This window comes from Rhamphochromis sp. 'chilingali' (genome assembly GCF_963969265.1).
Source record: "Rhamphochromis sp. 'chilingali' genome assembly, chromosome: 16".
In the NCBI taxonomy this organism is placed as follows: domain Eukaryota; kingdom Metazoa; phylum Chordata; class Actinopteri; order Cichliformes; family Cichlidae; genus Rhamphochromis; species Rhamphochromis sp. 'chilingali'.
Genome location: NC_137943.1, coordinates 15,846,878 through 15,860,108, shown reverse-complemented (window position 1 = coordinate 15,860,108; position 13,231 = coordinate 15,846,878). Strand labels below are relative to the sequence as shown.

At 37.3% G+C, this 13,231-nt stretch overlaps 1 protein-coding gene across 1 annotated transcript; it reads left to right on the top strand.

Annotated features, from left to right (window-relative positions):
• Positions 1-1,892: 1,892 nt before the first annotated feature.
• On the top strand, positions 1,893-10,980 carry LOC308412949 (uncharacterized protein). The gene is made up of 6 exons (XM_080907681.1): positions 1,893-2,000; positions 7,605-7,793; positions 9,639-9,776; positions 9,927-10,022; positions 10,191-10,267; positions 10,373-10,980. The coding sequence occupies exons 1-6, from the start codon at positions 1,946-1,948 to the stop codon at positions 10,430-10,432; spliced, it is 615 nt and encodes a 204-aa protein (XP_080763807.1). The 5' UTR covers positions 1,893-1,945; the 3' UTR covers positions 10,433-10,980.
• The last annotated feature ends 2,251 nt before the right edge of the window (positions 10,981-13,231 follow it).

The following is a 13,231-nucleotide window of genomic DNA, read 5'->3' as shown; positions in this document are numbered from 1 at the left end:
GTAGGCACCGGCCTGATAATGAAGACACATAGAGTAGGCCATGACCTTGAACACAGTTTATAACTAGTTTGTTTCTAAATCTTCACACTCTTGCTTGGTTCAGGAAAGTTACAGCTAGATATCAGTACGGTTAAATAAGGTGAAACACAAATATTCATTCACACACCTCAATGTCAACCATATTTAATTTTTTGCAATATAGTGGGATAGTTATAATTAGAGCTATTTTTTTAACTCCATAATTTGTTGTATTACTTACTGTCTAGGAGCAACTGTGACAATTTGATTACTTCTGGGATTAATGAAGTGCTCGGATTCTGATAGGTTAATCTAGCATTACTTCACTTCATGTTTTGTATGTATTCCAATTGCTGTGCATTATTATCAATCTTCTGTTTGCCTAATAGACTTGATTTGTTATGCTTGTGTAGTTTTCAATTATTAGATCAGTCTAAATATGCAGAAGTACAAAACTGTTGATATGAAAGTTGATATAACAGGAAACTGAGCTGTGAGGCTGCACACAGTTGCACATAGTCAATGTGATGAAAACATATTTACTATTTTTAAATGCAAGTGATGAAAAGTTTAGAAGCCAATTCTGTATTGATATCCAAGTTGCAGAAACAATTTAACTTTAATAATATAATAAAGCATGACCTGATGTTAATCTGGTAAAATGACATAAAGTATTTCTAAATTTTTAGGGCGTTATTCTTTTGTTAGGTTTTTAACCTTTTTCTATTAAAAAAAAACTGAATATACTGTTTGAAAATAGTTACTTTTTTGGTTTGGTGTGCTATTATTTTTTTTATTACTTTCATTGAAAGTATACACAACACACTCCTTTAACAGAGAAATGACAGAAGGTGATGTGTATTATTTTACTGTTCTAGGAAGTCCACTATGGTAGCCATCAGATGCCACATACTCTTACCATAAGTAATGGTTTTGTTATGTTCCCATCTTCACCATTCTTTCCATCAGCAGCCATCAGCAACATTTCAGAATCCAGAGGTCCCCCTACTGATTGGCAACACAACCTCAGACTACCACTGTCCTATTCAATATCCATTGTGTATTTTGACATATATGATAAACAAATACAACCTTTCTAACCAAAAACAACCTTCCTAACTTCCATAGAAGTCAACACAAGAAGCAGTAATACTGAAACCACAACAACAAATGCCACAGCATCTTCAGCATATATTTACATATTAATGATCATGTCTGTCCTGTAACTTGATTCGTTATTAACTTACAAGATTTGTCTTTACTGTCACTGTTGCCAGTCTTGTGTCTGAGACTATAAACTGGCTGGTATCCTAGAGAAACATTGAGACAAGAAAGGCTTACAGAAGAGGAAGTGTGTGTGCTTTGGGGATATTCCATCCATGCCGGTTGAGTTGTCAAGAAAGATGGGTTTGAAGATAACACATCAGGGGACTCCTACCTCCTGATTGACCCTTTAAGTTTGACCTTACCACTTAGGGCTTCACAAAAGGCCCTCCAAACCTGGGAGATGAATTGTGGGCCTTTTGTTGGATGGAATGCTGTAGAGCCTGAACACATGATTAGCTGGGATCTTAGCAGTGTCAGAAGAAGTGGGGAGTTGAAGATAATCTGTTCGTTTTTAGTGGGAGACCTGCTACAAAATCCAATGCTTAACCTGAGTAATATGATTTGAAATTGATAATGTTTATAAATGTCCTGTAGGAAGCTTGGGGCCACTTCTTGCATAGATTGAGCATGCTGAAACATGTTCTTGTTTTGTGTTCTTATCCAGATGTGGGCACCAAAAAAACTCTTTAGTAGAAAAATTGTTTGATGTACCCCAGGTTGAGGCGGTTGCACTGGTGGCAGTGTGGACCAGTACCAGGATGCTCAGTTGTTGTTGTTTTGTTTTGTTTTTTTCATTTTTCGAGCTGGTTTTCAACTTCTCATGAGAATGACAGAGGTTGACGGGAGGAAGGCAGGATGGCTTCAGGTTCAACTGGGTAAGTATCTCTGAAAAACTGATAAGAGAAAGCACCAGGCTATGGTGAGATTAAAGTGACCAAAATTTAACTGCTAGAGTTAGACACTAAGCATTCAGCAGAAAGGACTTAGATTGCAAATCAAAACATTACATTTGGAGCTGATGAGTAGATTGTCGGAATATCATGTATATAAACTAAAGAAACCAACAAGGAAATCTCTACTGTAATGTCACAAAACTACAAAATTTCACAACTAAAAATCAAACATTAAATAACAAAAATGAAAGTTCAAAACACTGGTAAAAGTGTACAAAATGTATCATTTAGGGAACTGTCTTTCTTGTGGAATTCCAACACTACCTGTGACAACTAAACAATTTTCTAACCTGTCCTGTCTGGCAACTTTTGCAATCAGAATTATGATCTGAATGCAATTTTGTGCCAAACACATTTTGCCTTTCCAAGATCAGAACTCTAAGTTCTCTATAGTCTCCTTTTGTTCATTTGTTTGGTTTTTTGTTTATTTATTAATTTCTATTAGTGTTATTTCAGTTATTACAGTATATGTGTATTATCAAAATGTCTAAGCTGACAGACAGGGGAAAAAATGTATATGATGAGTATGACTGTGTGAAAACTAGAGTGTTATTTAAAAAGGGGTGGACAGATGTGACATGAGCACCCAACAGCTGGACAGCAGTACTGATTTTGTTTCTGAGGAAATTCATGAAGTGATTACTGGTTACGATTAAAGGAACACTTGGCAAACAGAGATCTGGCTGTTTGTCAGCCTGGTACAGGGCTGAAGAGAAACCTCGGGTTGTTCTTATTTTCTCCAATCAGTAATGAAGAGTTGGATGTTCTAAGAGAGCTTTTTTATGCAGCAAAAAACTATTTTATTCTTTTTTTCCAGGCTAAAGAAAGGCTAAATTAGTGAGGCCCCATTTCCTCTCCAGGTTATGGGTTACCTGTTATAGCATGTGCTTTTGAGAGTTATATCAGGGATTCAAGTACTTTTGATTTAAGGCTCTTTTTATCAGAGGAGCCACAGTATCCCGAGCCTTACCCAGTAAGGATGTACACTTAACAAGATAATTATCCTCTGTGGGAGTAGCATTTAGAATTTACCAAAAAACTGATTTATAATTTGTGTAAAATATAAATCCTAACTCTGATTTTACTTGGCCTTTAAAAACACAATTTGAAAACTGGTGAATAGTTTAAAGTCAACACTTTCCACCCGTGTCTGTCGTCTCTTGAGTCAACAAGGAAGTAAAAATGCCTCCTCTCTTGCGTAACGCAGTTTGCTCTAATTTGACACTGTGCCACTCTTGGCTACAGTCAACTCAACAGTCAGAGTCATGGACTGGTTTGCAATGTACTTCTCACTTCTGACAGCTTTGCTGCCTCTTCACAGCGGTGAGTAACATATTTAGTTTTTCATTTTAAATGAGCCATCATCCATGTTTTAATATCAACAAACCCAATACACATGGTGAATACAGGGAAAATCCACTTAATAATAATTAACTGAGGCACAAAACTGCATCACTTATTTACTTTTTTATTTACATAATGGGACAAAATTATACTTACAAAAAGCTATATAAATGCTTATGTTATATAAATGTATTATTGTATCTGTTATGCATTCAGTTTAATGTGTATCACTGAATGCTGAAACTTTACCCATCAGTCAGTTCCTGAAAGTCTTAAAATATATTGTTATTAAGATTACTGAGGTTTTTATTCAATTTAATCAAAATACAACAATAAATATCAGGTTGTGACTACTAATGATTAGCATACAAAACATTTTAACCACAGAAGCCTGCTGACTGTGGTAATGTAAGCTTAAAATGTGTCAAAAAGGCTTGTTAGGACTTGCTAGTCATGCTAATACTCAGTTTCGCTGTGTTAGGGAAGCTATTGTAGCTCGGTGCATTTATTGACTACTAATTATTGAAAAAATTGTTCTGCACATTAAAAATATACTCGAAGCACTTCTGAAAGCTATCCAAAGTTTATATGAACTATGTATTATGAACCCCAACTTAATGTTTAACATTTCTTGTTAAAAAAAAAACAAAAAACCTTCTGGTAATAGATCAGAATGGAATGTATGGAAATCTGAAGACTTCTTAATCATACATCTGAAAGGCTTAAACTTAATTTATAATTGAGATTACTTAAAGTATTAGTTATCTTGGGATTACTGAAAATCCAATGAAAAAACTATTTACTTTGAAACATTTATTCTATTCATGAAAATATAACAGTAATAAAGAAGTTGTGACCCCAATCGGTAAGCTTAAAATGTTAAAGAAAAAGCTGTAGCATGCAAAAGGGAAGTTTTCCAAGAATACAGGTAAGGCTTGGTGTTTATACTAAACCATGAATATGTAACTTATGAACACAAATACAAAGATTTGACAGCATGCACTTAATTCTGGTTTTAAAACTATTTTCAGTTACTAATTACTGGAAAAAGAGTTCTGTCTCCCCACATTCACATGTTCGAACTAAGCACTTCCAGGAACTATCTGAAGTCTGCATGAACCATGTGATGATCACGCGTTCTGAACCCCTGCTGATGTGACTCTTACACCTCCAGGGCCCTGGGGGAACTCCTAAGAAGTTTCTCCAATGGGTTTAAATCTGTTTTAGCTTACTGACAGTGCTCACCACCTACAACAGTCATAGACAGTCTGCATAATATAAAGTGTTCTGGTTATATTGGCTATGATGATGACGAATTATTATGACAAAATAAATTGTGTGTTGAAAATATTAATTTCCCAGTTGGCCTCTGTAAACATACCACAGCAGACTCGTCCAGCACTTTTTATTACTACACACACGGCTGCAGCTGAACACTCCAACAACAACAATAACCCAGGACCCATTGCAGATTTTTAAGCCGGCGAGACGTGATCGTGGATGCCGCTCAGGTGAGTCCGACTTCCCTGCAGCGGCATCGAAGAGAGTGGTACCGCTGAGCATGAGCCAGAGGTTTGGTTTGTTTGGCTTGGCAGCAGGCGCTCGGACAACTTTATGCTTGCGAGTTTACCATTGTTACTTGTGTTGTTTCCTTTTTTTTTACTTGGTCAATCACCATTTCATGCTCTGAGAAATGAATTTGCTTTTAACAAAAGAGTTTACAATCTGTTTCTTGGTCAAAAAAGTTTATTCCAATTATTAAGTAATTGTTTTTATAGTGTGTCAGGGCAACAGAAAAAGCAGACAACCAATAATTTTCAAGAATGCCCCACATTACTGGCTGCTCCACATTTTGAAAATGCCTCCAGCTGCAGTAATAGTACACCTATGTCTACATTCCAGAACATCCACACAGTAAAGTACAGCCTCATCGTAGTACTTATGAAATTCTGGTTGATAAAACTGAAACCCTATAACCTCTAGCTTCAAATTTGATCGCTGAGGTCCAGTCAAGAAGTTGTTTTTGTTTTTCAGGATTAGGCTAGTGCGAGAAATAAGTTTGAATATTATTAGAAAATTATGGAATTACTGTTTGTGTTCATTATTTTAATCACTGGTAATTTTCCTTTGACGCTAGCAAAATCCTCTGTTAAAATATTTTCCTCTGCATGATAAATCACACCCAATTTACAAATAGGAGCAAGAAGAAGAAACAGTTTTCTAACATGCCTATAGTCTTAACTGTGTTACACAACAGGTAGTTAATCAACAAGGAAGTCAAATGTGTTATATAACTCAATGTGATTCACTTAGAAATGACATTACCCTCCAATTGACCAAACAGTAAGAGTCATGGATTGGTTTGCATTAGTTTGGTGTTTCACACTCCTGCCAGGTTTTCTGCCTCCTTACAGGGGTGAGTAACATGTGATTGTTTTGTTTTTGTTTTGTTTTTGTTTTTCATTTTAAAAGCACTTTCTTTCTTTTTTATTGCGACAGCCTGGTTTCAAAAGCCAAAAAACATATACCCATAAATATAAATGCACATAAGTAGCTGAGTCACATCTTATTCTTTACAGAAAAGCATAAATCAGACTAAGTTATGTACCAAAAAAGTGAACACTGTTTATAAATGTATTATGTTTTTCTTATGTATTTAGTTCGATGTTTATCTGTATTTAAATGAAATCTATAAATTTATTGTAGACAAAGAAGAGGGTGCCGGTTGTTAAACAAGCAATCGGTCTTCCTGTTGTGAAGCTTCTGTCAGTCGAATGATTGACTTTGTCCCAGGATTTAAAGTCTTATTTATTTTTGCCTTCATTTTTACAGGTTGTATTTTTTAGCATTTATCTCTTTCTCGGGTGAATAAGCAGAGGCACAAGAGCTGAGATGACATATTACTTTCAAAGTGGTCTGTTAAGGAGCTTACATGAAACAACAAAGCAAATTTAGCAGGAAACTGAGCTGTGATTTTAAACATGGTTGCTCAGAAAGAATAAGTTGCCCTTATCTTAATTAAGTTTCACTTTTAATCATTTCTTTTTACATTCTGGGAACTAATTTGATATTACAGTGTACTTTATCTCTATCATAGTATTCACTTTTTTGAGTGAAAAAAAATGATTTTGTGTTTGTTTGTTTTGATTTGTCTTTTGCTTTGGTTTGTCTTGGATGGAAATGTTTGCAAACCGGATTTTGAAACAATGTTATAGCAAGCAAGTGTAACAGATGAAATATAACCTGACATTAATCTGGATTAATCTGGAGAATTTTTTTTATTATACTGTTTGAAATAGGAGTCTGCCACAGTGCAGCAACACGATTATTTGAGAGAGTAAAACACTTTCAAAGGTTGTGCTGAACAGTTCCTTCAGTAAATGGTATATTTCTTAGAATGAGAGGTAGAAGATCCACTGCCATTTTTTGATGACTGTAAAAGCATTGTATTGGGTCTTATCATTAACATACACTATCAAACCAGTCTGGCAGGTTCATATGCATATGAACACACCGATCACATGTATTGAAATCATTTACCTGTGATATCAACACAGTTATTGGAGTGTCCTACAGTGTTTTGTATGGTACTGGTAATGCTCATACTTGAATGCAGTGCCATGTATTAATGTGCCAGCTGAGACTGATTAAAGATCCTTTCTGCTGACCAGATCAATATCCAGAAGTTTAATTAACTTGATGCTACACTCAAATATATCATTTTTTGAGTTGTACATAACAATAAACATTAAGTTGTGACTGCAGCTGTAACTGGTATAATTTTAAAATGACACCATTACAGGGCTCTGGGGGGACTCCTTAGTATTTTCTCCAGTGTGTCATGTACGTTTTCTTGCAGGGGGAAGCCACTGCTATCACATATAGAGCTGGCAATAAGGGTTTTATGTGCTCTGCATTGGTGTTTGGGTGTGTGGTACATCAGGCCTGAATATAAATGCCAGAAATTATTCTTGTCACCTGTCAGTGGTTTTAATGTTGTGTCTTATTTGCATTATTACCACAGCAACATTTCCTAAATGAGCCATTTTTTCCACAACATGTATAATCACTTAAGAAAAAATGTGTATTTTCAGTGTTCTGTAAAGTATGCTGTTGTAGCCATGTCAAAAGACAGTTAATGTTTCATAATATTTTTGCTGTTTCCCTATCTTCACTTACCAGTCTTCACGAGAGCAGACAACAGCACAATTTTAGTCACTGCAGTCAACACAACGAGCGACAATACAACATCTAGCCCGCCGGACAGAAACTCTACTACTATAACTCCATTCACTTCAACTGCTTCCCTCACAATCACAAACGGCACTGCTGCAACTACATCAACAAGTCTAAACACTTCAGCACCTACAGGTACAGATTGTTTCTTGTTGTTGTGCCAAACCTTCTTCTTCATTTACATTTGCTTTTTAAATTGTGTTCCTGTCACCCCCGTATTACTACATTTCCAGTCATAGTCCAAATATAAATCATTAAATTAATATTGTTGTAAATTGCAAGGTAACATTGGGCCAAAATGTTTCAGCACCCAGACTTTTTTTTCTTGGCTTTTTTTGTCCCCGCTAAGCGTCTGCCTGTTGACAGTGTTTATTAAACTTTTTCTGCATGCCCCATATGAGAAGCTAAAAAACTTATTTTAGCAGTCATTAACAATAAAATAGTTCCTAAGGTGAATCATCCATCTTCTGTTATGGCAAATGCAGATGGACCCAGGGAGCAGAACGCACGGAGGCAGAGTTGCGGTGAAGACAGTTTATTTACAGTGATGGGGAGGTTTTACAAGGACAAAGTATGTATAATAGCGTATGAATGGGGACGCGGAGCCAGGACGTGCAGGTGACGGAAACACAACAGGTAGTGCACTCGATCTAAAAAAGGAGAGGGACGTGAGAATTAGGAGGGTCTTGCCTAATAACCGACAAAAGCTTAAAGTAGACTTTACAGAGAGTTGAAGAGCCTACTTGGTACTGTTTATTGCCAAAACCACCAGATGGAAACAAACCAGACGAGGGAAAACCCTGGGGAGGAAACAAAACTCCTTACAGTCACCAGAAATAATCCAACGGCTCCAGCAGGCAGGGGTAGAATTACAGACTCTCCCAAAACGTCAATACTCCGACACTAGTCTTCTGTCAGGTATACGTATATGTGTTTGTTACTTGTAGTTATTACTGCCTGTTACCTGTGGTAATGCAATTTATAATTTATATATTCTGTATTCAGTTATGAAGGCTCTAATTGTTGTTTGCGAGCTGCTGTTTAGATGCTTGTATGTGCCCGGGGCTGTTGATGGGTCTGTATGCAATGATGGGCGTAGCTGCGGGAAGTTTATTGTTTTTTTTTGTTGATGAGTGAGTATAGGGGTGGGATTTAATAAGTTTTCTTCGTCCCACTCCTTTTTCAGGCAATTTTTGTTTTTTGTTTTGTGCATTTTATGTTCAATATAGGTATTTGTTGTGCCTGAAAATGAACAAATAAATGAAATGAAATGAATGAATGAGGTAGCTCCTAAAGAACACTTCTGAAGAATGCAGCTGATGAGTAACAGGTGTGCCAGGTTCAGTGACTCACTGCCCCGCCTACCTATACAAAAAGGGAGGCACCAAAAACACATACAGACAAAAACACCACATAACCAGAACCCAACTCCTAACATCTTCTACTGTTTTCCTGAAAAAGTCATATTTATTCAAGTTAGCTGCCCCTCATATGTTTTCCCTGCTTGTCCACATGTCTCCTGTTCTGGCTCTTCTCTCCACCAATTTGGCCCTCCCCACTGGATTACTATCTTTTAAAATCTTTAAAAGCTTCACATTTTCTGTCATAATGAGCCAAAGCTTGTTTGTTGTCAGTTTTTAAAGTAATCTGGAGCAAAGGTTCCCAATCTTTAGAAATGTTTCATTAGACAGTGGCTTTCACTCATTTTCCTGAGGGATCCTTAAAGAAATTAAAAGAAAGCTTGCCTTCAACACTTCATGCTGTACCAAAGAATAAAGGTGAAAGAATGAATATTAACTTACAAAGCTCATACAAACTTCTTTTGCCTCATAGATCTGATTGTTAAAAATATGTTAACAGTAACATTTTCTAGCTAGTTAGAAATGCTTTCTAAATAATACCGTGCATGAGCTCACATGAGTCCACCTCGCGCATACTGCCAGACAGTGCATATTTTATATCGGTCTTTATGTGTTGCAGTTGCTACAGGTTGTTCGGGTCCACCAGCTCTATGTTGCCCAGGGCACAACGACTCCTGCCGAAGAGGGTGTTACTGTGACGAGTACTGTGTGACAGCGGGTGACTGCTGTCCTGACTATAATCCAACCTGTAAACAATGTAAGTGAAGAAAAACACAGAGACTAGAAATATATACACAGTTTTAAACATTTACATTTTGATTACAGATGTTTCCACTGCACTACCAAAAAGCTACAGCTTCAATAAATATCATAACAGCTTCTTTGTCTATGATTTCTTTCACAACAGCAAACAGTACAACACTTGCACCACTTAATGTGACCACAACCTCAGGATCCAGTCTTTCTTCAACATTTTCTCCCACCTCTAGTAATTCAGCTATAGGTTTGTCACCATTTGAGAGCTATATCAAAAATTCACATTTAGACAAAGATTCCTTCATTGTATGTGTCACTTCTGAAAAAAGTGGCAAAACACCAAATGTTTCAACTACTTTAGTTTGCAGGTTTAATTACATTCTAAATGTGTATTTCTTTCTTTCTGCCCAAATAGCGATTGCTCACCTAAAAGTGTCCTTACTATCTAATTTTGAAACCAAAGAACGAGCGATATCAGAAATTTCATCACTTGTAAGTACAAACATTCTTAAAATGTACACTAAATGTTACAGTGAAAAAAAGCACAACATGCATTATTCATACTTTTGTCAGTAATCAGTGTCATCTCTCTCATAGCTTCAGAGACTCGTGCAGCAGAGATGTACTGGCTGTGCCGTGACGGTAAAGCCCGTGTGAGGCTTTGGACAATGAAAGCATGAATTAGAATGAAGCAACACGGTGATGACAGACTCCAACACTCACAATAAAATCTAATTAAACCAGTAAAGTTAACTGACTGTTTCAGAATGAATAAAGTGACAGACACTTTTTCTCAACTAGTAGTATATGCATGTTTCTAAGTTCTTATAATCTTAATTTAAGGATGTATTACACAGTTATGAATCTTTACCATATATAGAGATAAAAAGTTTTTTTAGGTGGAGGTACAAGATTTTTTTTTAAAATAAAGTTTAATAATGGAATAATTTTATTTTTTTTAAAAAGAAAAAAATTCTGACAATCATTTGACAGAAGAATAACTCACCATACAAATCCAGTCTGCTCTGGTCAAGGAAGGAGACACACTGCCAAACATGTTTGCATTAGCCTACTGTATTTTTTTCTGTGTTATATTAAGTTGTGGAAGTTGAGCGGCTGCAATAAAATTATAACGCATAATTTAAAATGTAATATTAGCAGTGCAGTTAGAATTTTCCAGATGATATGTGCTGTAATTACATTAAAGTAACTAACATGTTATAGATCTGGTGTAATTTCTTCATTTTTTAATTCCTCGCCTCAACACGTTCTCACTCCCAAAGCGTAACATTTTATGCTAGGTGACAAATCGTCAACATATTACGTTTTCAGCTACCCAACACGTTCCTAAATGACGACCTCAGAAAAATGAGGAAATATGAGAACCGCCTGGACTCAATCGACACATGTTCGCTCTTTTTCTTCAAATCGCTTGGAAACACGCTATTTAACATCATTAAAGTCCTGGTTAAGGTCAGGAATAAGGTTATGGTTAGGGCTGGAATACAGGGCTGGAACGTCTATTACTCTGGGAGCGTCATTCCACTGGATTTCCGCCATAACCCGGCGCGTACCGCGAAAGGAGACCTTCCGCGTTCCTCAGGAACGCCGCGGGACGTGACAAAACGTCGGCATGTTACGCCTCGGGAGTGAGGCCTCACCTGCTAATAAGGGCAACCAAGGAAAACAACATTCATGACTTAATCTCTTCTACGTCTGTCATGATTAATGTAATCTTTTTTTAAACAGCACGTTGATTATAAAAAAAAAGTCTTTATTTGTTCATCCATCCATTCGCTTCCGCTTATCCTTTTCAGGGTCGCGGGGGGCGCTGGAGCCTATCCCAGCTGTCATAGGGCGAAAGGCGGGGTACACCCTGGACAGGTCGCCAGTCTGTCGCAGGGCTGTCAAATTGTTATTTCTCTTCTTCCTTCTTCTGTTTAGTTTTCTACCGTTTCTACAGTAAGATAGGAGATAGGAGAGAGGAGAGCCGGAAGGGGGCGCCCGATCTGGCTTCCCACACCCCCCCGCCGGATCAGGCTGTACGCTCTACCTCCCCACTGCCTCCCAGAAAAGGGAAGAAGAGCAGAGGGGAGAAGAGCGGAATATTTTCTTTTCTCTCACAGTTAGCTGACTGCCTTAGCTGTCCAAGTGATGTCAGCCCTTTTTAGCCATAGCTAGTGACTGGTCCTCTCAGCAGTGTTAGCTAATTCTCTTATAGCCTGCTGTTGCACCTGTCCTCTGATCCCAATCTCTCTAAGCAGTTTTGCTGTTGTACTGGCAACAATGCCCCTGCATCCCACCTCCACCGAGCGCACCTTGATCTTCCAGCCTCTGTCCTCTGCCTCAGCTCCGAAGTTGGCATACCGCAGCTTTTTATGCTTAAACGCTTCCTCAATTGCTTCCTCCCATGGTACCGTCAGCTCAATGACGTATGCAAGTTTTTGGGAGTTAGACCAAAATATTCACTGGCATGTCTGTGGCATGTTTTGCTTTTGTCATATTGATACAGGAGGGATGTAGGACCAATCAGATCCATTCTTGGCATTGCATTTATGAATGCAATTGTAAAAATCCACATCCATTGCTTTTCATATTATTAATGCCACCCTTCTGCACAATCTGGGCACTGGGTTATGCTTATAGCAGGAGAAAATATTGCCAGTAACTAATCTTTGCCAGCAGATGGAAGCATGTTCCCAGGTCTATGAAGTTAGCGGCACAGATGTTAGCGCAATACTCTATTGTAGTTATACTTTTGTGTGGTTTTTGTATTGGCACATTTCTTTCTTCAGAGTATATTTTCTTAAACTCTCTTTTAAAGAGTTAAGTGAGCCAAATACATCCAGTGTTGTTTATCCAATTTTCAAAGCTACAATAGAAGTGACTTTATAGTTTTTCTCAGTCGACTTGTCTCAATTCTCATAGCATAAAAATCATTTTTACCACTCTTAATGCATTTTTGAAAAACAGTAAGGACATTTTTCATTACACAAAGTAACCTATGCAGAATACACTACATAAATCAAAACTTTTTTTCTCGTTTTTCAGACCATGAATCGTCAGTCAGTCACTTTAACTCTGTGATGAATAAATTAAAAAACCTTTAACCGCCCATGTTTAGTGTTGTTTTCTTTTTTTCTAAAAACCTTAATGACTTCGGAAAAAGGTTTTTACAGGTCTAATGTAGAGTTGAAAAATTGATGAAAAAATAATAGCGGTGTCAGGGTTGGTTGAAGAAGGAGCCAAATGCAGGTCTTTCTGAATGAAATGTGTTTATTTACAATGAAAAGAAACTATGAAACATTGCGTGGGTTCCCAATCCCCGTGCTGTGATTTTACTCCTTGATGTGTGGTGAAGTTTTGTCCTCCTCGGTGCCTATGTACAACAGTGCGCTGCTCCCTCCACACGTTTCCGCAATCCACCTGGAAACAAGAGATGCCACGGTGAGTACA

Coding starts and splice junctions, on each gene's coding strand:
- LOC308412949 (XM_080907681.1), top strand. CDS start 1,946: ATGAGAATGACAGAGGTTGACGGGAGGAAGGCAGGATGGCTTCAGGTT. Junction 10,023..10,190: donor CTCTAGTAATTCAGCTATAG/GTTTGTCACCAT, acceptor CTGCCCAAATAG/CGATTGCTCACCTAAAAGTG. Junction 10,268..10,372: donor TATCAGAAATTTCATCACTT/GTAAGTACAAAC, acceptor TCTCTCTCATAG/CTTCAGAGACTCGTGCAGCA.